Raw genomic sequence first — 27,383 nt, forward strand, 5'->3', positions numbered from 1 at the left:
GTGGACTTCTTATCCATTTCTTTCACAGTAAACCCTTAATGGTTTCGATCACTTCCCTTTAGCCAATGCTCTTTCTTAATTACTTCAGTTTTCTTAACGAAGTTGTGGAGGTAATTGCATTCAGTTGCAAAGGTACTCCGGAAAATATCGCCTTGGGCCGAAGGGTGTGAATAGCTGATAAGAACGGACTACTGATAAGGAATGTGGCGTCTCTACGAAATAGTTACGAAGAAACGAACCACATGACTTGCTACTATTACTAACTATTGTATAATGCTAGAATCTTATGAAAATAATAAATAAAGAAATTTAATGGCACTTTAGTGATAGAGAATAAGATATTATATAGAGAACAGAATGTTACTTATCTGAATATTCCGTGTCAGGGTTTCTTTTGGATTTCTCGTGTTGATAGTAAACAGCGAATACGATGTTTGAAGTTTCGAAGAAGAAGTTTCCTTCTCAATTTGATGAATGAGACATTGCATAGGAAAGGTGCATTAAACTTTTTTAGAGAGTTGAAAACATTTACTGAAACTTATTTAAAAATTTCGGAGCTATGTTTAGACACTGCCTCCAGCTTTCGCGATCGCAGCACCTGATGATTCAAAACAACCACTCCCCATCGAGGGAAAACTGAGTACATCTTTGTGGAGTTTATTTTGGAGTTTCAAAATTTAGACTTCTTAAATGCAGATAACCCTCAAGTGCTTTCCTATAGTTGACTACAGAAATATCTTAAAGGAGAGAGTTTAAACGCCCCATCATTCAACTAGAGATTAAAGAAATAGATTAAATCTAATCTATACATAACGAATATAATCATGAATGAGAAAGAGTTGATTGCTAAAGCATGAATGGAGGACATATGTGAACACTCTGTGTAACATGCACAAAAGTTATCAGAAAATTAATGATATTTTCTATATTAACTATTCAGTTTTTTTTTTCCACAGACACACTTCATTCCGTTTACCACAATTTTTCCTTTAAATAAGTATTTTTTCATTTTAACAAAATGGCAACGGAGTTTCAAACCTTGAGTTTACTATTAATTAGAATTTGCTTTTGAACTTTAACGTGAGTTATTGTATTTCTGTTTGACTTCAATATTCTCTTTGAATTTCTTTTCATTATATTCTATATCTTCTTATAACTTGTATTATAATTTCGTTGAAATAATGTGTGTAATTTTATATAGTATATACGTAAAAATATATGTAAGACATTATCTCATATTAAAATACTTAATCGTGAAAGTTTTTTAAAAGTCCTGAAAGAAATATTTCGAAGTGCTGAAGTGATTGCTGTTTAATCAATTAAAGTCGCTATTAGCTTTAAACCTATCTGTATTTCATGTAGGTCACCTTGCCGGTTTACATAGTTTCTGACGTGAAATATTGGTATGTAGAAGGAGGTGTTAGGTTTTTATCTGTGTAGAACTTATAGGTAAATGGAATCTATAACTTATACTTTTGAAAATACTTTTAAAAATGTTATAAGTATTCTGCATATGAAAAAAGTTAGTTGTTTACTTTTGTTGTGGAGCACTATTTCATTGACTGTATACATTTAAACATAATTTTTAATAATATTATTCATACAGAAATGATGAAGTGTGTCTGTGGAAAAAAAAAACTGAATAGTTAATATAGAAAATATCATTAATTTTCTGATAACTTTTGTGCATGTTACACAGAGTGTTCACATATGTCCTCCATTCATGCTTTAGCAATCAACTCTTTCTCATTCATGATTATATTCGTTATGTATAGATTAGATTTAATCTATTTCTTTAATCTCTAGTTGAATCATGGGGCGTTTAAACTCTGTCCTTTAAGATATTTCTGTAGTCAACTATAGGAAAGCACTTGAGGGTTATCTGCATTTAAGAAGTCTAAATTTTGAAACTCCAAAATAAACTCCACAAAGATGTACTCAGTTTTCCCTCGATGGGGAGTTCTGTCATATTCAAGGTAGTTTGATAATATCAAGTTTTTTTAAAAAATAAATTTCGCATATAAGTTTAAAATACCTAGCTGTCAAAAAAAATTTTGGTTAAAATATATTTACCAGTACCCCTTGGCGATAATTGGCAGTACATGAACATCGAGTTTGTGCAATTCTTTGACTTGTTATTTTGGCCTTGTGTAATAACGTTTTTGCACTAAAAATTGCCGCTACACAAATCAAAAATAACTAGTCAAAGATTTGCACAAACTCGGTATCCATGTACACATTCACCTATTTTCACTTAAAAATATACCAGAGAATTGCTCACTCCTTTGACTTTGTCCATGTACACATTGTTAGAAAGTCAAGGGAGCAGCCAACAAAAAATATATAATATCAATAAACTACATTTTAAATCAAACAATGAAATAACATAAAAAGGAAATTCATCTTAGCACTACACAAAGGAAATATCCACTAACCTTATTTATGAATTTACATGTCTTCAGTCAAACAAAATTCCTTAACAGCATCTAAAAACTTCCTAAAATTATCTGAACTATAATCTGTATACTGGCGTCGCCACTTAAATTCACAAAAATAAGAGTAAAAAATATCCTCCATAGTGCCGTTATCATCCGACGTTCGACCATATGCATTTCCATTCTACAAACAGGACACTTAATAATGGCTAAGTAAACCTTCATTTACCAGTCTATTAATGCTTTTTTTCCCTTTCACTCTAAATTGTCCAGAAACTTCAAATTAATCTTGCCACATTCAGCCATTTTACCATGTAAACCACAAAATAACAAGGTACTAATTATCCAAAATCCGACACGCACTTTCCAAATCTTTTCTCATCATTCAGATTGACTGTAATCATACAACCAATTACGTCCTAATAGGGTTTCCATAGCATTCAACTACTCAGGTTATCATAAATTAAACAACAACTTGACGATAAATGAAACAGCAACTCGGCAATAAATGAAACAACAACTTATCAATAATCCAAGGGGCACCCTTAATTCTACCCTAAACAAAATTTTTATTTCCGTTGAAGCTGAAAAATCTTCAATTTTTCTGTCAGATTAATTAATCTCTTGACATTTTATTATTGAGTTGCAGAAATATTCCTAACACTTCATCAATAAAAATTTATCAATATATATACATTTGTATATGTTGTGTGGTATAATCTACACATTGTCCGGGATGTGGGAGTTTTCATGGTTTTCCCTGGATATAATGTGATTATGAGCCATTGTCCCTTAAAAAGTCCTTTAGAAATATACATTGGTGTGCAAAAATTAAGGACGAGATGGTTTTTTTCAATATAACTTTGTACAAAAGCTTTCCAAATCAACACATTTAATACCGTAAGATCCCCAATACGTAAGGACTTGAGTGATGTAAGCAACACTTACTAAAAGAGAAATCAGAGGGATAAAAAGAAGCTTTATTGAAAAAGTGGCATGGAGCGCAATGCGACTGAAGGCCGAAACATCCCTGTGATGGGTGTCCAGCAAGAAACATCTGGTCTTTAATAGGGGATATGATCTCCCCTGACTGCTAGGCAGGTTTCACAGCGTCTGCCCATGCTGAGAATGAGGGTGTCAATGAGTTGTTGAGGCATTGCTGCCCATAGCGCCAATCAAAGCTCCGGAATCGTTACTGGTGGTAAGGTACGAGCTGCCAAGCATCTGCCTAGAAAATCCCATACATGCTCGATGGGATTGAGATCTGGAGATATTGCCGGCCAATCCATATGTTCAATATCCTCACTCTCTAAGAGCTGTTTGGCAGCTACTGTGCGATGACATGGTGCATTGTCGTCCATGAAAAGGAACTGCAGACCCATAGCGCCTCTAAAAAGATGCACATATGGAAGAAGAATCTCGTTACAATAACGGGTCCCGTTGACTGAACTTGCGTTGAAGATGTGAAGGTCTGTACGACTACCAAGCATGATGCCTCCCCAAACGAGAACACCGCGACCTCCATACCTGTCCCTTTCAATGATGTTCGAGGGATGATTGCGGCTTCCCCGCTCTCTCCAGATGAGTATGCGATGAGAATCGCTACTACACCACAGAGAACGCCTTCTCCAATGGGCAGGCGTTAGAGGTACACACCGTACAGGGCGTCGTACAAACAGACCACCACCATGCAGTCTTCTGGCCATGGTAAAACGCGATATCAGTCGTCCAGTTGCCTGTGTCGTGTGTCTAGTGATTTCTCCCGCTGTCTGCCGCCTGTTTCTTCTGGCCTGTAAGGCAATATACCGGTCATCTGCGGGTGTGGTTTCTCGTGGACGACCACTCTAAACCTCCGGATAGCTGTTCCTGTAGTTTGAAATTGTCTCCAAAGTCATGAAACCATGCTGTGAGCAATTCCGAACTCTGCAGCCACACTTGTCACACTGCGGCCTTCCTCCAACTTCCTAATGATTTTTCTCGCTGAGGCAGCAACTCGGTGTGATTTTAACTGCTATACGGCATGCAATCTCTTTGCCAGAAATACTGATCTTACATCGACAACATGCTTTATACTACTCAGACACTCCCCCATTACGTCTACCTGCATATCTGTGCATGTGCTACCGTACATCACCTTACTTAATCTCCTGATTGGTCTTTCTATCCGCTCTGCCTCTTCATTCAGCTGATATGCTAATTTTTTGACTTCGTCCTTAATTTTTGCACACCAGTGTATTTTTTCTCAAGTAGGTAGCACTCAAGTAGCTTTGCCATAATTTATTAACTTAACCATCTCCATACATCTACTGATTATCGAATTGCTGTCATAGAAAATAGCTGGAATTTTATGTACACTGTGTTATGAAAGCTTCGGTTGATCTTTACAATATGGTAACTGGTAGTTTGGCGACATTTTGGAGGCGATAAAGGTTAATACCTGGGACTTTGGTAATAATGTGAGCAGTACTCAGTTCCGATTACGCATTATTTTGTGTGGGGGAAATGAGAGATCATGGGATATGTCACGTGATATTAATGGACGAATTACGGTTCTTTAATCGGAAAAGGGGGGAATTTGGACAAGTATCTGTGGATGTATATTATTTTGTATTAAGCTTCATTGTGTGTTGTGTGAAGTAGGATTGAATAATTTTGGGATTGTATGGCGCTGTCTAAAGTGAATTGTAGATGTGATAAAGAGAATTTTTTTTTTATCAAATTCTATCAAATTCGGAAAAAAAATCGTTCAGTAATTTTATTGAATCCATAATAAAAGTGTATCCACCATGTAAGGAAGATTCGGAAGAAGATTAGGTTAGTTAGACTTTATTAAGAATGTGAGTAGTATTCAGTTCTGATTACGCATTATTTTGTGTGAGGGAAATGAGAGATCATGGGATATGTCATGTGATATTAATGGACAAATTACTGTTCTTTAATCGGGAAAAAATCTGGCAATTTTGTATTTGGCTTTATTCTGTGTTGTGTGAAATAGTGTTTGTGAATTTTTGGATCCCATGGCCGTAACTAAAGTGAATTCGAAATGGGTATTTAGTGGTATTGAAAAGGATAGTAATAAATGTTTTTTAAGGTTGTGCGAGAGAGAAATAAAGATGTTTTATTATGTTATTTATTTTACCTGGTATCTTGCTTTGAAAGATAAGTATGATTTTAAAGATTCTGAAACAGAAGGAAGAAAAGTGTATCCGCCACGTAATCAAGATTCTGAAGAAGATTAGGTAAGTTAGTATTTTTAATTATTTGAGGATATTATTTTTATGCATTGTTGTAAATGTAAGGTGGAAAGGAATTTGGTATTATTGGGAAAATTGTTATTAGCAATGATTTAGTTTAAAGTAATCAGGATTGTAAGGTAATTTTTATTAATTTAATGTATGTGCTCATTTATATTTTAAGTAGTGTTTTTGAATTTAATTATATTTTAATGAAATGATAGTTATTTTGTGAATTTTATGTTTGTAGGAATTTGGTATACGTTTAAGTTGAAATAAACGTGCATGGAAATAATTTAAATATTTGATATTAAGTATTTGTAATGCTTGAGGTATGAATTCGTTGGTGACGTGTATAATGTAATGATGATTTAGAAGTAAAAGTTTTTGGATATTCTATTTATTTTATATGTGGAAATGTTGATATTTGTAAAGGGTAAATACTTTTTCGTGATCATGTAATTTCATATATGTTCTTTTTACCGGGTTTAAAGATTGAGAAAATTGTCATGTATTTTCGTGAAATTTTTTTAATTTATGAGAAAAAGCAGTGTACATGGATATAGTGAAGAGTGTGTGCAATGCCATTTTTGTGCAATTCTGGGATGTTTTTTTAAGTAAAAATAAGTCGACGTGTACATGGTTTAGTGATATTTTAATGAAATGATAGTTATTTTGTGAATTTTATGCTTGTAGGAATTTGGTATACGTTTAAGTTGAAATAAACGTGCATGGAAATAATTTAAATATTTGATACTAAGTATTTGTAATGCTTTCGGTATGAATTCGTTGGTGACGTGTATAATGTAATAGATGATTTAAAGTTTTTGGATATTTTATTTATTTTATATGTGGAAATGTTCATATTTGTAAAGGGTAAATACTTTTTCGCGATCAGGTAATTTCATGTATGTTCTTTTTACCGGGTTTAAAGATTAAGAAAATTGTCATGTATTTTCGTGAAATTTTTGTAATTTATGAGAAAAAAGCAGTGTACATGGATATAATGAAGAGTGTGCGCAATGCCATTTTTGTGCAATTCTGGGATGTTTTTTTAAGTAAAAATAAGTCGGGGTGTACATGGTTTATGTGTATGTGTTATTTTGAAAAATACGTAAGGAGGATGGTATTGTGCAGTTTTTCCTAATTTTGCAGTGAATATTTGTCATGATTAAGCAGTTTTGTTTGATAAAATTTCTAGCATAAGTGTAATTCGGCTAGTAGATTGTTGGAAGAAGTGTTCAGGAGATAAAAAGAAAAGAAACATGTCTTTACTTCGTGAAGACAAAATGGCGGCGGGGAAAAAAAATAGAGGGTTGCTGTAGGAGAGTTGGTCGCCAAATTTTCGCCAAAAAATCGCCAAGTTACCATAATGTAAAGATCAACCAAAGCTTCTTTTAAGATGAGTTTGTTCTGTCAAAACTGAAAGCATAGATTTGCTTAGTAATTCTTTTATAGATAATGTCTTAATATATATCTTTTGTTGCTGTTAGTGATTTTTAAGTCATTTGTAAATTGTCTTACTACTTTTAAGTTTCTTCTTTTAATAAGTCTTCACGCTTAGTCCTTAACTCTATGGCCCATGAAAAATTCTCATGTCTGGTTCTGCTCAGTGGCATAAATAAGAGCTTGTGCGACCCCTATGCAGGAAAAAAAAAAAAAAAAGTTTGGGTCCCCTCCCCTCCCCCCGCTCTCTCATTTTTTACGACACTCCAAGAAAAAAGAGAAAAAATATCTAGACCTTTTCAATCATGATGAATTTTGTTGGGGTGAGATTAATTATTAAACAGTATAAGTATGTATTTATAGGGTAATAAAATTGAACTCATGTCACAGAATATTTTTGCAAGAAAAATTATAAAGTATCCCTCCTTGTTTTGTCTCTTTTTCTATTTTCAAGTAACATAATGTAAGGAGAGAGGAAACTCTATCCTCTTTCCTGTTGTTAGTTTGTTTTTAATTCAATCAAATTTTTTAGATTTTTTTTTTTCATTGGGGCATGTATCAAAGGCAAATATAGTCTATGGAAGAAAGAAATATGCCATATAATATATGCAAACTATAGGATTAAAGGTAAAAGCCCTAAATTAGCAGAACTTTTATGTACAATTTAATTTTGAATTTTATGTGAAATTTGCATCAATCCTTAGTTTCTTTATCACAATTATTTTTATTTACTACTTTTAAGAAGTGAATAAATTACTGGTACTGACTAGCAGACAGACAGCACTGTAGTTAAACATTCAAGAAATTATGGCAGCACTGCACCATACTTATTTCACAGATATAAAAAAAAAAAAATTGTTAAATATAAATAAATAAATATGAGCCTTCTTATAATATTAAAATACGTCTAACGCTGAAACATACATTTATGTTCAAAATTTCATAAACAAAATTGTTTGATAGTATGATTTTAAAGGTATTGAAGTTTTTTGATTTCCTCCCCATTTAATTTCCATAACTCCATAATACAGTCAAAAGTCGTTAATCCGGACTCGTCGGGACTTCGGCGATTCCGGATTATCGATTTTTCCGGATTATAGATCATCAGTTTAATAATTAATTATAATCATCAGTTTAATAAAATAAAAACATCTGCCCTGAAGATAAGAATAGTGCTGACAGATCAACTTCCAATCCGTAGCGTGAAATTGATAAACAGATTTCGGATTTCAAAACATACTTTCGCTTTGTAGATACAAATTACATATTAGTAAATATATATCGGAAATTCTATTTGACATAATCTTTCTAATCTATCATAATCTAATAATGACGTTTCTGCCCCCCCCCCTCTGCTGCAGAGCAGCGTGAAATTGATAAACAGATTTCGGATTTCAAAACATACTTTCGCTTTGTAGTAAATATATATCGGAAATTCTATTTGACATAATCGAAAGTTCAAGCTTACTTTTATAAAATTGCTCTAACAGTCTGCAAAAAATAATAAGCCGGATCCATTTCGAAGATTAAGGAACAACGCAATCTGCAACAACTGAATTAGATAACTTTAGCTTAGCGTATAACTCCGTTACACATTAAACGCGCATGCGCACAAACATATTCGCAGCCGTAAGGGTCTTACGCGCTCTCGTAAACGCCTGTGCGCATGCAGAAAGTTTGTAGCTTTGAGGTCCGGGTTATAGATCATTCCGGATTATGGGTGTCCGAATTAACGACTTTTGACTGTATTTCTAGGTTAAGTATTATTACTTGAAGCTAAATTAAGGAATTTTTAGGTACAAAATTGTTTCAGTTTGAAAATTTGAAACTGAAATGTTATAATAGTGTAATTTTTTAAATCATAATTAAATGAAAATTCTGTTTCATTCATGAAAAATAATCAAACATTATTATTAAGTACTTATACTCGATAGTTTTGCAAATGTGGAACAGCAATACTGATTTCTTCTGAAATAAGAAACTGAACAAAGCCTAAGATGGCTCAACCTCAAGCTGTACTAGAAAAAGTGATCAGAATATCAAAGAGAGAAAGCATTATTCTAGAGCCAATTCACAGCAGTATACTTTATAGCATCATTGATGACTTTAGTGTGTAGTTCTACCAAACTGATTTAAAATACACAGGAAGATCCATTTACGCCATATGTTTCATCAACAACTGTTAACAGGTCCTCGGGGGAAAAAGTTAGACAAAAAGACTAGAAACCTTTTGCAGCAGCCACTTCCATAAACTCTAAAAGTGACCATTATTATTTTTTTTTTAAATGAACAAATTTAACACATTATTGCCGGTCATATTCTCTCAGGTGATGATTCAAGTAATCACATCTATGGAGAGCAAAGGTATTGGGAGCCATAAGTGGTCGTTTTCAAGAATTCTCTGCATATAATTTCTAAGAACAGAAGATAAGTAGATGGGAGAGTATGACAGAATTTAAAATATCACTTTCTTTTTCAGTTTGTTACTTCTAAGTAAAATGAATTGATAAAAATATTACTTATTTGCACTAACTTTAATAATCAATTTTGGTTGACTACCCTTTTCTATTAGAAAAAGCTTATATCTCCAGATCACTGTGGTATGGGGCAACCAGGTCCACCGTCCATATGATCTGCCTCTGTCTCATGAGATAGTAACTGCGCATTATCAGTACATGTTTCTATGAAAAATTCATAATTTTCAGAAGGGTATGAATGTAGTCATTTTTTATGATTTAAAATTAAGTACAGTTGTAGTTATGATAAAAACTTTGAACAAATTATTCACCATATTATAAATTTCTGTTAAATATAGATTATTATCACAAAATTTATTTTATTTTATTTGTTGTCTAATATCTAAAAGCTTACCTACCTTAAGAAAACCTATACTGTTTATCTAAATAGTTTATTCTGTAACTTTTCTTTAGTTTAGGAAAGTGATATTTATATATCTCAGTTTTAAGGTAGACACACTGGGAATAGTATTAGTACAGTTGATTCTTATTATAGTGGCCATTCCATTACAATGATCAGTACAAAAAGTTCAACTGCATATTAAATCAATGACCAGTTCAACTGCATATTAAATCAATGACCAGTTCAACTGCATATTAAATCAATTTTTGCCATAGTGATGACATGCTTATAATGCTCTTTTTCTGTTGGAGGGGCGGCATTGTTATAATGAGTATCACTGGCATAAATGAAACAATAATGATCATTAAAAAATAGCATTTGGTATTAGGTAAAGAAATAAGACAATTTTCTTAAATATATCAGCTATTATGGTATTTGGGGAAAACATTTAGTCGAAAACTATGAAAAGTAGAAATTAGAATTTTAAACAGAATGAAAAGGAATTAAAATGTTTTTATTTATTTTTAAAATTGTATTGAGCATTGCACTACATGAGAGTTATGTGAATAATTTAATTAGCTAATCAAATTTTAAAAGCAATAATGCATATGTAGTCGATAAGTCTCCAAGAGCATTATTAATCTTTATCCTAATCTCCTTTTTGTGTATGTGAAAACATTTGATGTGAGGCAATAACGAAAAAAAATGTTTTTTGGACTTCTGCACTGAAAAAATCTAATGACTTACTGAGGATCTTGACGTCCCATACTTTGTTTTTGCAGTCCTTGTCACAGGTTTGTCTCCAGAAACTCGGAAATTGCTTTCACGATAAGCCTGATTATTAAACTGTCACAACTGCAGAATCACTAAAGGCCTGTATCATTTATGATTTGAAAGTGCTTGTGTCGTGAAGAATCAGAATAACAATATATGACTTTTTTTGTTCAAATTTACTTGCAATAGACCTTTGTATAGTTTCTTTTGTGTGCAGTTCCTGGTGCTGATTATCTAGAAGTACACAAAAACAAAATTGGAACAAAAGTTAAGGGCTTGAAAGGAAAGAAGTATAAGGAACCCCATATTGTCCTTGTCTTGAATTGTATGATATTCTACTTTTACTTTTTATATATGTGTTTATGAAAGCAAGAGTGCCAGTCTTTTTCTGTTTCTCCTCTAAATTTAGAATTTTAACATGAAAATCGAGTTCAGCAGAACCCTTCCAATGCTTTGGGCTTTTATGCAGCTGTGTACCTTGCACGCCCCTATTTACGTTACTAGTTCTGTTAATGATCTGTAAATTTATATTCCTGTACTTTGTATAAAATATGTTACTTAGCTTTTACATATATTCACAAATGAAGTATTTAGCATTTCGTTTGCCTTTTACAACAAACAATAGTGCATTAACAAGCTAAAAGGATATGGTTTTCTTTGACAGAAAGAGGAAGTATATTAAAGATTTAAGTTAATGTTTCATAATAAGTTCTATTGGACTTGTAGATGTGAATATTAGTTCCTGTACCTTCCTTTCTCATTAAACCAGAATCAATAATTATTTCCAAGATCATGGAGATTAGGTTCATTATTCCTTCCTTTATAAACTCTTTAATTATGTAGATATGCAGTTCATGGCTTTCTTAATCACTTTGCATGAGTGTGGTTGTTTTCTAAAACTCTTGTATTAATTAGCATTTAAAACAGGGTTGCCACGCTACCTGGAAAACCGGGAGAACCGGGAAAAGTCAGGGAATTCGAAAATTGACCAAAATATTCAGGGAAAAGTCAGGGAATTTAAGTATTTTTGTCAAAATCTGGAAAAGTCAGGGAAGTTCATACAACGATCCCGCCAAAAAAAGCGATTTTTGCGCCGACGTCGGAAGAGGTAACTTTTTTGGCGAATTATGTATCACGTGAGTGTCATTCGGGTAGCTGGCATAGAGCCAATTTTCGCAGCTCCAATTTGATTGTCTTTTAGAAAGGCAAAGCAACTTTCCCGCAACTTTTGGTTTCCAGTATTCTCGAGAATCGCATGTGCAGTGCATGAACTAAAGAAAGTACCTGTTCTCGTATAAAACAAAATGGGTTTAATCCTAGTATATGGTACTATGGAGGTTAGAATCAAAGAATATGTATTGTAAAGAAGGAAAACCTCTCTGCAACAGACGTGGCTGTGGCTCCGTTCCATCATTAGAGGGAAACAGCTGTGCATGTCTGATATATCTGTCACCAAAGCTCGAAACCGGTGTCGAAGTTCGAAGGTCACGTTATCAAGAGTTTATAAAATGAATATCGTTTAAAATTTCTTTAACCACTTGCGCTAAAAAGACGTGCCACGCACGTCAAGATGCTTTTGTCTCAAACCGCGAGCGACGTGAACACCACGTCGATAAGCATTTATCGCAAAAATGAAAATAACGTGGTGCACATGTCGCCTAACAACGAGATTGTTTATTTCTCGAGTTACAGCTCTGGATTGCACTCGCAGATGCGGACCGGCGTAAATGAGACACTTTACCGCTTGTTATATTGTAGCGCACGGCACCGCAACAGTGAAGTTTAGTCTTAGCGCAAGTGGTTAAACTCTAAAGGAAAAGAAAATATTTTTTGGCGCAAGTAAATTAATTCATGGATTAGTTATTTTCAGAGAAAAAAAAAAAAAAAACTACGAAAATCCGTTTTTAAAATTATTGCGAAAAATCCAAGAAGAAACGTCCTTTGATAAAACGTTTCTTCTTGGATTTTTCGCAATAATTTAAAAACGGATTTTCGTAGTTTTCTTTTTGTCAAAGAGCGTTTCTTCTTAACACGTGTTTCTCAATTTCCTGTACACATCGCGGAGAGAGAAATTCTGACCGCCAGGTTCCGTCGCCAAATCTCTTGGCAAAATTTCCCTCCGCATTCCCTCCGCGGCGTAATAGCATTTTACTTGTATGGAACCTTTTCTTCTTTACATAGACGTTCTTTAGTTAGAATAATAATGGGATTTGGCGACATCTTGATGCGCAGTAAACGGGTCATTTTGGTCTTGGCGACAATTTTCAAAATCGTGCCAAAGCCTTACCGTATACTAGAATTTTACCGCAAAATCTTTTTTAACCCTTTTTTTTTTTTTTTTCTTTTTAATAAATACCTTGCCATTTTGCAGTAAAATAAAAAAATAGTAATCACTCATCTAGGCTAGCCATGTAATATAACTATATTCGCTAAAATATAGATGATTATTCTAATTCAATTTTTAAGTAATTATTTTTATGTTATTCATATAATTTAATGTTGCTTCTTCCCTCTAAATTTATTTATTATTAGTTAATAATATTTCCAAATTTCAGGAAATTTTCTCTGGCATAATCCTGAAATTAATTATAGCAGTATGATGACATACCATCACGAAATTTAATGCACATATTTTTTCCTTATGTATGCTGCAAAATAAATATAAAATACCTCAATATATTAAAATAGATTTCTTTCTTTCGTTTAGGTGCAGAATGTCTGCAAAAAAAGCCTTATTTTATTCCAGATTGGGAAGATTCTAATCTCAATCTTCAGTGGAGAAAACAACAACTATTATAATTATATTTGTGTTTTCAAGTGTTAAGGTTTTAAGAACATACCTCACGCAAATTAAATTTACCTAAAATCTAACCTAACTATTTAGCATTGCGTTGTGATTTATAAGGACCGGATTAGCCTCGTGTTGAACTGGTGATGATCATGAGTAATAATTAAATAAAACATACATTTGTTATCCAATATATATATCTTAAATTTTATTAAGTTTCTTAAGTGGAAAACTAAACAAAATTATCAAAGTATACCAAGAATAATTAAGAATAAATGTCCTCTGGGATTTATTGAATAATTAAGTGAGTTTGCTACACAATACAAGTAATACCATAATTAATTTACCTCTTAGCACAGCCAACGTACATTACGTGGATAGACTGGAATTTTCTTGAAACACACCTGGAAAACCTGGAAAAGTCAGGTAATTTCATTCTCCTGTTTGAGTGGCAACCCTGTTAAAAGTGCAATGCAAAGAAATTGTCAGTTATTTTACAAGTGCAGTTGCTAATTTTATTAGGAATATTATATAAAATATTGCATAAAATGCTATTTGCTTTACAAATACTGTCTGTATATTTATTTGGAAATACGTATTAGAAACTACTGTTTTTATTGTCGATACACATTACCTGCTCCAAATATGTTATTGACCTAATTAATGGAGATATACCACAAACAGTATAAAAACCAAGTAATGCTAGATTTTTAAAATTTTTGTCACACTCATGCTTGATTCATATCATTTGGTACAGTGTTAAACATGAAATATATGGATCAAGCACCATTTGAGCAAAAAAATGAAATTTCTATTTCAAACCTTGTAGCATTATGGCTGTTTGGATATGTGCATGAAGAGATGGGGTTTAAACAGCATTTATTTGCTTAATATGAAATACAATCATTTAATATGAAAATGATATATTGGTGAAATAAATATGTGAGAAAAATTTAAAGAACCTGGAAGTAGCTTTGGCATTATTGCCATTGTTATAAACGTAAGAACTTGAACTTCTCTTTCAAATTTATCCAGTCTGTTTTAAAAGAACTGAGTAGTTTAAAAACAGTATTTTGCAACTTCATGAAACAAATTACCTTTAGTTATTTTTTTTTTTTCATTATTTTTCAAGTTGTCTCATTCTTTTATTGATTAACAAGCTGAGTCATTTAAAAACAATATATACAGTTTTTAATTATTTAAATCTTTGTGTAACTTAATTCATCTAAGTTGTCTTAAGCTGTCAAACAAAACTGGTTGGCTCTTGTATGCTTTTTCGTATACAAAAGAAGCAATATTCTTTTTAATGTAATTGCGGGATGGCTGTAAGTATAGAGAGTAACTTATGATGCAACATGCATACTTCTTTTATAATGTTAAAAATATTATTATATATTTTTATATTAAAAATATCTTTTTTGACTTATTTGTGGTGTTTGTAGCTATAGTCTAAACTTTGGCCTTTGTAAACCGTTTTCTGATAAGTTATTGAGCTGAAATTCTAAACACATACATTCTTTTTGGATTCTTATAAGATTGTAAACGTTAATACCTGCGTTGTGATTGGGCGGGGCCCCTTAGCTGGCATTCTGCAAAAAAAACTTACATTTGTTTAGTAGGGTATTAAATATGAAATACACTACTCGACAAAAGTTAAGGAACAGTATGTTTTTTGTCTCTAATTTGAGAATGAAGCAACATAGAAACCAGAAACTTAGAGGACTTGTTCGCTAAACAGTTCTTTAATGAATGCGACGTAGAATGTTTCTAAAGTTCAACACAAACATGAATTACAACAAAAAATTGCACTTTTGGCAGAGAAATTCATTTTTGTAGAAACAGTATATCACAGATTTTGAGGAAAAGTGGGGTGGTAACATTACAAAAATGGATTCTGATAAGGAATTTGTCCACCCCTAGCTGCAATTACATTGGTGGCAGCGAAGTTCCATTCTGTCAATTAAGTTGTCAGTCAGTGAAATGAGAAGAAATGATCAGACACAGAGTAATCCTTGTTCAAGGTCATCTGACGACTTTGGAGGAGGACTTAAAGTAGCAACCTGCCTCCCTAAGTAGTCTCAAAGATACTGTATCAGATTCAGGTCTGGGGATTGAGCTGGCCATTCCATACCATGGCCCTCAAGATATTCTTCAGTAACCTGAGCCCAGACCATTAGCAGCGGCATATGGGCGGACATACTAATTAAGGGTCTCGTCTTGATATCTCATACCAGCCAAAGTTCCTCCATGGAACACATGCAGGTCAGTGTGACCACTGAGAGACATCCCAGCCCAAACCATTATTCCTCTGTAACTGTGTCTTTCCAGAATGTGGGATTGGTTGTATCTGGTGCATTGTTCCCTCCAGATCAACTGAAGACCTGAATCACTCTCCAGTGTGAACCTGGACTCGTCTGTGAAGAGAACAGATGCCCATTGTTGACTTGTCCAGGAAACATGTTCTCTTACCCAACATAAACGGGCACCTCTGTGTCCTTGGATCAAGTGGACACAAACAGCTGGTCATCTTGCATACAGACCTGTATTGTGCAGGCATCTGCTCACTGTAGTAGCTGCGATTCTTCTTCCTGTTGCCACTAAATGTTTTTCCATGAGCTGAGGCACAGTAATGTTACTCTTCCTTCGGGCCGAAAGAGCTAAATAATGGCCTTCCGCAGGTGTTGTGATGCTAGTTCTGCCTGGAACATGTCTTCTAGACACAGAATCCTCAGATTCAAACTGATTCCATAGTGGGTGGAGCACACTACGAGAGACATTGAGATGTCTAGCAGCATCAGCTTGTGACATCCCACCTTCCATTCATGCAATTGCCTGCCACCTCAACAAATCGGGCAAACGATTTCTCCTGGATATAGTCAACGGAATTGCTAATAACAATTGAAAATCAACACTTGTGAACAAAAATTACAATCTTTGCATTTTTTCTCCAACTCCTATATAAAGTATTCATTTCTATAAAATAAAGGTGGTAGCTGTTGTTTTTGCATATACAGTCAAAAGTCGTTAATTCGGTCACCCATAATCCGGAATAATCTATAATACGGACCTCAAAGCTACAAACTTTCTGCGTATGTGTCGCGTTGACGCATGCGCGTAAGACCTTTACGGCTGCGAATATGCATGTGCGCAAATTACGTTTACGAGTGCGCGTTTAATGTATAACGGACGGTATAAGCTAAGCTAAAATTATCTAATTATCTATTTCAGTTCATGTTGCAGATTGCGTTGTTCCTTAATCTTCGAATTGGATCTGGCTTATTATTTTTTGCAGACTGTTAGAGCAATTTTATAAAAGTAAGCTTGAACTTTCGATTATGTCAAATAGAATTTCTGATATATATTTACTAATATGTAAAGGATCTACAAAGCGAAAGTATGTTTCGAAGTCCATTAAACAAAAAGTGGAATTGCTGCAAAAAATGGATAAAGGCATATCCTTTGTTTATCTAAACTTTAACGTTTGTTTACCTACACTGTATTTATCTTTAACGGCGCGGCGCGCAATGAATTGGAAGTTGATCTGTCAGCACTATCCTTATCTTCAGAGCAGATGATTTTATTTTATTTGGCTTATAATTCCTTACTAAATGTAGTATTTCATCTCGATGTACTCCGTCTTTGATATGATTTAAATCAAGTTCCTCGTCATTATAATTCGCTTCCGATAGTGAAGAAAGTGACCCAGAGGTTGTTGAAAACGAAAAAATTTCGATTGACAAATTAGTCGGTATTCTCGACACAGCAATTATAGGACTTGAACAGCGGAACTTTGTACCTAAACAAGAAATTATGTCTGTTTAATAGAATTAAAGAGAAAGTATTATCACATGAAACGAAGCAACTTAAACAACTTACATTGAAAGAAATGTTTAATAAAGTAAACAAATAAATATTAAGCTTTTCCTTTTTGTAAATTTTGATACCCTTTAGATCATAATTGTTCTTTATTTCATAAATTATGGTTTCATATTTTTAATTTTATAATTTCTGCATGCCATCTTACCAGATTTAAACTGATGATCTATAATCCGGGAAAATCGATAATGCGGAATCGCCGAGGTCCCGACGAGTCCAGATTAACGACTTTTGACTGTATTTTCTTAAACTTCGTTACAGTCATGCATATAAACTATGAATTAAAATACTACTGACATTTTTGTAATGGTGAGCTTTGAAAAACATTCTGTTCCTTAACTTTTGGAGAGCTGTGTATATGGATCTAGCACCATTTGAGCAAGAAATGAAACTTCTATTTTAAACCTCATAGCACTATGGCCATTTGGATGTGTGCATGAAGAGCTGTGTTTAAACAACATTTATGTGCTTGATTTGTATAATTACTTATTTTTTAACTTTTTCCTCTTTTCACTCGATGTTAGATCAATAAAAAAAAATATTTTAAATCATAAGGCAATACATTGCAAGTGAAAACAGATTTCATAACTGGCTTAAGGTAGTTATTCTGCTTAGAGGGTTTGCATTATTAACCCTTTATGCTGCAACGTTTCTTGAGGCTGTAGTAACTGCTATTTGATTTTAATAATGTTTACAACCCAGTCAAGAATTCATGTATTTTTCAATCCATGTACGTTCTGTAATAGTTTTTGGAAATTCATCAAATTAACCGAACTAAAAACAATAACCCAAAATTTATATTGAGAATTAATCACTGTGAAAACATCTTAAATGCTGGTAAACTTTTAATGAAATACCATTTAAGCTGAAAGTTTCTTTGAGTTACATAGTCAAAAATGGTGGTAAATTATCAGAAGTCATTGAACCTTCAGTACTCTAATTGATGAAATTGTACTAACATATGGTACTGCAATAATGGTGAAAATGTTGTAATAGCAGTTCAGAGAGATGAAGTCTCTAAATGTTTTAAATCAGTTCTACATTTTAAATGCAGTAATCCTTCAACAGAACAATAGCCTACAGAAACTATATTTAGTTTTAGTGCCGTTCAGCCGGTATAGTGGTTAATGACCAAAACGCCGCCACATGAACCTCCGACCTACACTTCTACGCCAATGAGAGTTATGTCCATGTGACAGAAAAGAATCTACCATTACCGCTGGTATTATTCATTGAATCAATGATAGTAATATTGTAATGCTAAATTGACAATATCATCTTTACAATAATTGTTACATAATAATCCATACATAAAAAATATATACAGTCACATTGTCATGGATAAGATTTATGCTGTAGAGAGTGGAACTGATATATATTAACCAGTCTCTAAACCTATGTCTACTTCAATACGTCATAACTTCATGCTCTTATCAGTTACACACCTAATGATGTGTATCCGTACTATTGTTGCAGTTATCAACAGAGTAGGCCAGTCACATCAGTTCAGGCAGTTGATAGTTCCATAGCCCAAAGTTTATGATGTTGTGTAGACTATTCTATGTTCATATAAACTGGATTCTAAGTAAATTCGAAGTACACTTTTGTTAAGTTCATTGTTCACGTAAACACTTGTCCATTTCAATACATCATAGATTCGTGTCCATAGCAATTTGCACACCTCATTATGTGTGTCCATAGGAATTTGCACACTGTGTCACAGTTATTCACAAAGCAATCAAGAAATTGCAGTTGGAAAGTTCATAGTAATATGTACACTATTTTACTATTATCCACAGAAGCAAATGTTGTGTAAATAGTAACTTGGCTTCCAGATTAAAAAAGAAAAAAGAAAGAAAACTAATTCTTAAATTTTTTCAATACAATTCTAAATTGTGCAAAACGACATATGTGTTATATAATTCCAGTCTATACAAATTTACTGGTATTCCAACAGTAAAAAGCACATAGGCTAAAAAATGCTTTAACATATTCCATTACTTGTATCTAATTGTGTTTATAAAAAGGCTACAATGTTACACAATTTCTTCAAGTAGTTAAAAACGTCTACTGAAAAACAGGAACTAATACCCAATTATAATAAACATAAAATATATAATTATTCAGTACATATTATTTACCAATCAATTGTACCATAAAAATACACATGTTTCAAATGCTGCAACTAATTTTTCATTACAGTTGGAATATTTACCAATCAATCACACTACAAATTTACAAATGTACATGTTAAAAAAAAGTGCAACTAATTTTTCATTACAGTTTAAAATAATAACTTTTTGCTATAAAATTCTAAAATAGCACAAAACGACAGATTTTGTTAAACAATTCCGATCTATAAAAATTAAAAGGTATTTCTAAAATATATCAGAGCACATATTAAAAAAAACTGTTATTTATTTTATTACGTATAATATAGCTAATCATGCGTATAAAATGGCTATAATATTGCCCAATTTCTTCAACTAATTAAAAACATCTACAGATAAACAGGAACCAATTCCCAATTCTAACAAACATGAAATACAAAAGTTATTCAGAACATATTATATACCAATGAGTTATGCTATATAAATGCACATGTTTCAAATGCTGCAACTAAGTTTTCATACAGTTAGTATATTTACCAATCCATCATACTTTCTTTCTTTTCACCGACAGCAAAGCAGCCGGTCCACTGGGTAGTTAGCATATCGGCCAGGTAGCCACGCTGACGGAAAAAACTTGATCAAAATAACACACTTATATATACATATTGTGTTCAAGATGACTGCTGGGGGTAGTGCAAACAAATGCTGGACAAAGACGATAGTGCAGTGATGGAAGAAGGGTGCATTTGCGGTTGAGAAGAACAATTTCAGTTACATATTTATAGAAATATGGATAGGTGGTTACAAAAGACATCCACAACGTGAACAATAAATGAGTACAGTGCAATAAATGCACACGTTTCAAATACTGCAACCAACTTTTCATTACAGTTAATATATTCCAATTTGCCAGCAAATAAAATGAATCAGCTCTAAGTTGAATTGGCTGTGATAGTTCACAGTGCTTAAAATAAAAAAATTAGTAGAAAACAGGAACTTATACCCAATTGTAATAAATATGATATACCGAAGTTATTCTGCACAAGGCTGTTATAATTCCAGATTCTGTAAAAAGCTACAAAATATCCTCAGATGTTTTTTCCTATGTGCAAATACAAAACACTAAACTCTGTATTAAATGTAGAAAATAAATTTACCAATTCTATCAAAACTCAATAGACTTAAATATTTCATACATTTAATTATAACTGTAATAACAAGGAAGCATTATAACCGACAAAATAATTAAATGCAATTCTAAATTCCTGTTCTTTCTTAAAATGCACATATTCCAAGAACTGTACTGAACTTTTTTTTTATCTGAAATTTACAGTCAGAATATTCCAGTTCACCAACAAACAATTGTATGTAATTGACTTATAATAATGCAAAAATTTTATAATATTAATAAAATGGCAAAAAAAATAATAAAAAGAACCAAATAATATGGTTATTAAATAAAGTGCGATCATTAAAATAAATACGAGGGTTGGAACTTTAATAGTGGCAACTATTTATTTACAAGGAATACAAAAGTGTTTCATGTCACCATGTTTCACAGTCCTTCAATATAGTCGCCAGCATTGTGTACAGACTGTTTCCAACAATGTGGAAGTTGCAGAATACCTGTAGCAGCGCCTGTTTTGTTGATAGTTTGAATGGACTGCTCTACTGCCGCAAGAATCTCAGGAACAGTTTGGAAGTGAGTGCCACGAAGTGGTTCCTTCATCTTAGGAATTTAGTCACAAGGGTTTAGATCTGGGGAGTATGGTGGATGGTAAAGCACTTCCCAGCCCCATCGCTTGAACAAATCAGCCACAGCTTGCGCTGCATGCGGCTGAGCATTGTCATGCAAAATGAGAGGACGTTCTGTAGAAAGTGTCGCCGTTTTTTTCTCAAAGCTGGTCGGAGATTGTGCTCCAAAAATGAGCAGTAATACTGCGCAGTGACGGTCTGCTGTGGGGAAACGGTATGTGTTAGGATGATACCATCACAGTCGTACATGAGAATCACCATAACTTTCACATTGCTGGGGTTCTGACGAAATTTCAAACGTCGTGGTGACCCGTGATGACGCCATTCGTTTGATTGGCGTGTCAGTTCTGGCTGGTACGATCGGGCCCAAGTCTCATCCAGCGTAATGATACCGCGTAAAAAAGCATCTCCTTCGCGCTCCAGGTGGGTTCGGGCAGCATTTTATCGTAGCCATTTTTGCATTTCCGTCAATTGATGTGAAACCCATCGTGAAGCAATTTTTCTCATGGACAGGCGTTCCTTCAGAATGTGCAGCACAGTCGTATGCGCTAATCCTGTTTGTCCAGCCAGCTAACGAATCGTTTGGCGGTGATCACTGTCCATTAGTGCGGCAACAGCTTGCACGTCTGCATCGCTGACACTCGGACGACCTGGCCGCAGCATGTCTGCCACGTTTTGGCGTCCTTCATTGAATGCTTTCACCCATCTTGCTACGGTTCTGTAAGGCAATGCAGATTCCCCGCAAGACTCTTGAAGCCCTTGATGACACTGTCGTGCTGTATGACCTCTGGCACATTCAATTTTTTATCCAACATCGTTGTTCTTGTTTTGAAAACATCCTGACAACACTTTAGACTGCGAGCTAATACAAGAATCCGTGCTTCGCGTCACTCCGCATGCGCGTGACGTAGGCAGGATGAATCTTTTTGCTGAGAGGTAAGGTAGATATGTAGTTTATGTGTGGTATACGCGATATTCTTTGGTTTTGTTGCGTAGCGTTTTTTCAGCTGTGTTGCCACTATTAAAGTCCAACCCTCGTATTTAGATGTAGTTATTTGTTTTATTAACAGTATACATTTTGAGGCTAATTGAATCGCAAAATTTTACTGTTTCCCCCCCCCCCCGAAACTAGTATATATATATATATATATATAATTTAGACATTTATTCCATTGTGAATCTCTGCATTTACTCTTTTCTTTGCTAAGCCATTTCACCAGTAGTATTTTTTAAATTTACTTTAACCTCTTAATGCACTTAACTGAGTTAACGTGAATACACCAAACTAAATTATTTGTACGCACCCGAGTAAATATACATTAAAGAATTTTTTTCAGCTGTAAATAATTTCAGATATTAACAAAATGTATTCGCTATAGTTTTGAATTAAAATAAAGAAAAAACGAATTGGCGAAAAAAAACTCATTCTCTAAATTCTTATTGGTGCATTAAGGGGTTAATGATGGATTTCCTCCTTAGGGCAATTAAAATGGAAGTTATGAAAATAATTCCTCTTTAAGTGTTAGATATTTTTAATGAAATCGTGTTTCTTGAAAATAATCATTTTATATATTTATTTTAAGGTATTGGACAAAATGGGCTCTGTTCATGCCAAATCACCTCCTCAAATGAGGAATATGACTCAGGAAAATTGGAAACCATTGGATGAAGTAAAAGCTCGTGTAGACAAAATTCATTTTGATGGAATTAAACGAACTAAAGATGATGTCTTCCTTCAAGTAATTGGAGATCTTTTGAAGGCTCAAAACGTTCAAGAAGTAGTCTTAAGGGCCCATGGCGTAAGACAACAACTGGAAACTCTTCAGGCATTTAAAAGCATTGACATTATTCTTGATACTAGTAAAGGTCCCGATGCAACACCTGATGGATTAGAAGTTATTTTTAATATCAGAGAAAAATCTAGAATTGATGGTAACATTAACGTATTAGCTGGAAATAATGAAGGCAGTTTACTTTTTAGATTTTTACTTCCAAATATGTTTGGAAGAGGTGAAGCTCTATCTGCTGATTATGAATATGGTAAAAAGACTGTTGGTTTCAATGTAACATCTACTAAACCATTCTTAAATTGGGCTAAACCTAGACTAAATCAGTTTCTTTTTGGACAGACTACTGAATATCCATGGAGTGGTTACCAAGAAAAAATAAGAGGCCTTGGAGTTGAATTTATGTTTGAATCATCACCTCAAGTACAGCATTCTTTAAAATGGGAAGGAGTGTGGAGAAATCTTCGCTGTCTTTCCCCTGTAGTTCCTTTTGAAATAAGGGAAGAAGCTGGCCATAGTGTGAAATCATCTTTGAAGCATATTTTATGTATGGATCAGAGAGATGATCCTTGTCTTCCTACTCGTGGCAGTTATTTTCGTTTATATCAAGAATATGCTGGACTTGGTGGTAATGTCAGTTTCCTTAAGCATGAAATTCAGTACCAAATAAACAAATGCGTTTTAGGTGATTTAGTTTTACAATCAACATTAATGGGTGGTTTAGTTCGTACCATAGGAACTGATCAGTCTGTAAGAATTAATGATAGATTCTTTCTAGGTGGACCATTATCTGTAAGGGGTTTCTCTATGAATGGCATTGGTCCCCAAACTCAAGATTATTTTCTTGGGGCTGAAGGTTACTGGGCGGGAGGCCTTCATGCATATTCACCTTTGCCTTTTCGTCCTCTGAAGCAAGTTCTTGACAAAATATGTAGAATACATATATTTTTGAATACAGGAAACATTGGTAATTTTGTTTTTACTGACGATTACCATGATAATGCAATGGTGCTTCTTTCAGGTCTAAGGTGGTCATGTGGGATTGGTTTAGTTTTCTCTGTTGCAAGTGTGGCTAGATTTGAATTAAACTGTTGTATGCCTTTATCGAGCCAGTCTGGTGATAAAATTAAAGAAGGCCTTCAGTTTGGCATAGGCGTTAATTTCCTGTAAATGTAGTTAAAAATAACACTTTGGAATGAGCAATTAGCATATTTTAGTAAATGTCTGAAAATAATGTATCTTATAAAAACATTTAATTTATTATTTTTCAAGTTTATTATAGAGTTAGAAATGTTATTTTAATATAGAGGCTTTCTCTAACTCAGAAATAAATGAATAGTTATGGTTTATTTTTACCCTGGAATATGTAGTTATTTATATATAGTGTTGACAGAACTGTAATAGACACTCGTGTTCAAAAAATAAGCAGCAAATGTTTAAAAAAAGGGTACAAAAGGGGAATGAAAACCTACAATTTAGATATGAAGTAGAGGTTGCATCTACGAATGCAAATAGGCAACCAAAATTAGCATAAAACGCAATCCCGCAGTCACACCACAACACCTTGGAAAGAGGCATACCGGGCTTATGTGTCAGTTCGCAAGCAGCGATACTTCTGTGTAATCCGAGATAGCCAAAGTGGAAAGCATGAGCCAAAGACATCATTTGCACGACGAAATGTGTTGGAGGGCTATTGGGATGTTGCAACCTGATGCAAGAGAATCCGCTATTGCGAGAGAGCTGAATGTGCCATCAATATGCTGTGGAATCGTTACCGGAGGGATCAAAACTCTTGTAGAAGACGTGGGTCTGGACTTTGGAGGATTACCCCAATCCGACGAGCGCTTCCTGCTGCTGTGTGCAAGACGCGATAGATCATTAATAGCACGACAGCCGGTGTCGCATCTCTCTGCTGCTGCAGGACGTTCTATATCCCTCCAGATTGTGTTTCGTCGACTGCGTGAAGGTGAATTGTACGCCCGACAATCTGTGGTTTGTGTTCTTTGTCTCCATCTTATGCCAAAGCGCGGTTCAGCCAACGACTTCATATAACAGGTAGACGGCTCACCCTACAGAGAATTCGTCTGCTAGGGTGTCTCCAACATATACCACGTGACTAATGCTCTTGGCGCTCTTGGGGAGTGATAGCTTAGGCTGTTCATCGCCAGTTTGGCCCACTTTTGATATGGCAGGTAGTGCTTTTTATTTCCGTCTCCTAGCAGTCAGCAGACAACGGCCTCGAATTAGGTTGTTCGAATTTTCGAATTAGGTTGTTCAAATTTTTACAATTATATTTAGATATAACTTAACCCCTTTTTTCCTGAATATTTTATCTATATTTTTAATAATCGCTTTAAATTATTTGCACCATTGTTTAAGATGTTTAGGTTAAATAATTTTAGGAAGAAAATCTAAAATAAATAATAAAAAATTGAGATGGAAACTTTAATTTTGAATAACGTTAAAAAATTAATTGCTCTACTGTTATAATATTTGAGAAGGTAAAAAAATCTCGCTTAATTTTAATGCATTGCATCCTAAAGAGAAAAAGAAAATCACATTGTATTATATGTATTTATGCCATTGATTAAATATATACTTACAGACTGTTGACTTTCAGCTGGAACTATAAACTATTACTGTCCAAACTTAATATAGTTTATGATACAAAAAGATAAATTATACTGAATTAATTAATTAAAATTATGTTTACTTAAATATATGAAAGTAAAATATTAAAGAAAAATATTTTACTTTCATATATTTAAGTAAACATAATTTTAATTAATTTAAAGTCGGAAATAGTTTTTGGAAGAATTTCATTTACTTTTGACCTCTCGGTGTTAGCAATAGTACTTGCATTATGGAAACATACGATAGTAAAGAATTTGTAATTTTTAAAAAAATCTTTATTAAGTAATTGATTATGCCCATTTTATTCAGTTACTTGCATATTAAAGTGCTTATAAATTCAGCAATGTCCAGAAAATAATTTCATGCAAACTTGGAAGCTACTGCCTTAACTGTACATTAAATTTAGTGAGATTTCATATTTTGCAGATCAGCTGTAAAATGTACATTTCCAAAATAAAATTTTCTCTCTGAATTATAAATTCAAACATGACAATACATATTCTATTTTATTCCTGTATCCCAATTAAATAAACACATTATGAAAATGTGCATTTAAATATAGTATTTACTATAAAGTAAGTGGCTTAATTACAAATAAACACTCAAAAATTAAGTAAAACAAAAATATACTACTTTGTATGAACACTAATCTTTTAAACGTGAGCAGGATGCACGTTTTGAATAAAAAGTTTTCGCTCTTCACCAGCTGCAAAGGATCCAACTTGCATCTGATGAAGAAATGAAGCTTTTTGTTTGAAAAGCATGTCCTGCTCATATTTAAAAGTTTGGTGTTCATACAAAGTAGTATATTTTTATTTTAAGTGGATTAATGCTTTATTTTATTTATTAAAATTATTTTTTCTAAAGTATATCGAGAACAAGTACTAAAAATCACTTACTCAAAATGGTAGTCAAGTATATTCCAAATTTCCTATTTTTGATATGTGAATAAGTAATGAGCTTTTTAAAACAAAAACACACAATTTGGCCAAAATATAGAAACTAGTTATTGTTATATACTACATGAATAACTTTATGAAATACAATAATGCAATATAATATGAAATACAATAATAATAACCTCTTTTTCCTGAATATTTTATCTATATTTTTAATAATCGCTTTAAATTATTTGCACCGTTGTTTGTTGCACCCTATATATGGCTCTGATATGAAAAATTTGACTTATCAAACTTTTTTTTATTTATTATTATTATTTTTGGAGGTGGTATATATTTTTAAAAAATTAGCTTGTCGAACCATTGAAATCTTTATAGATATATAAAGAATGTGATATTTACTTTTAAAAAATGAATATATAAAACAATGTAAATAAAATACAAACTACAAATTAAAAATACATGCTTTTATTTTAAAAAACTTTGTTCTATCGAAGCAGTCTGATGTAAAATGTTTCGAACATAACTTTGAATACTTGGTTACTCTAAAGTTTTCCCGCCGCAGTTGTACTTCCCATTGTTTTTGCCTTTCTGGATCTTTAGGGAAACTATAAATGAAAAAAAAAAAAAAAAACTTAATTGTACTATTGTACTAAAGTAGCAAATGAAGTATTAAATTACACACATATATGTATGCCAGGTCATACAGGTATAGTGCAGAAGAATGGTAATTTTTCAGAATCATTTAAGAATTCTTTAAGTACATGCTGAAAAATATCATGAAAT

General features: G+C 33.3%; 1 protein-coding gene across 5 annotated transcripts; it reads left to right on the forward strand.

Moving 5' to 3' along the window:
* Positions 1-961: 961 nt before the first annotated feature.
* Positions 962-26,247, forward strand: LOC118205231 (sorting and assembly machinery component 50 homolog B-like). 5 transcript variants are annotated; one of them, XM_085819243.1, is made up of 3 exons: positions 9,697-9,823; positions 13,455-13,961; positions 22,861-26,247. In XM_085819243.1, the coding sequence occupies exon 3, from the start codon at positions 22,873-22,875 to the stop codon at positions 24,232-24,234; it is 1,362 nt and encodes a 453-aa protein (XP_085675369.1). In that variant the 5' UTR covers positions 9,697-9,823; positions 13,455-13,961; positions 22,861-22,872; the 3' UTR covers positions 24,235-26,247. The 5 variants fall into 5 exon arrangements, with proteins under 5 accessions (XP_035233427.2, XP_035233429.2, XP_035233426.2 ...); XM_035377536.2 differs by lacking the exons at positions 9,697-9,823; positions 13,455-13,961 and adding an exon at positions 962-1,080; XM_035377538.2 differs by lacking the exons at positions 9,697-9,823; positions 13,455-13,961 and adding an exon at positions 1,363-1,449.
* The last annotated feature ends 1,136 nt before the right edge of the window (positions 26,248-27,383 follow it).

Source organism: Stegodyphus dumicola, chromosome 6 (genome assembly GCF_044657685.1).
Source record: "Stegodyphus dumicola isolate Sdum_Otavi_A_Nest chromosome 6, ASM4465768v1".
Lineage (NCBI taxonomy): Eukaryota > Metazoa > Arthropoda > Arachnida > Araneae > Eresidae > Stegodyphus > Stegodyphus dumicola.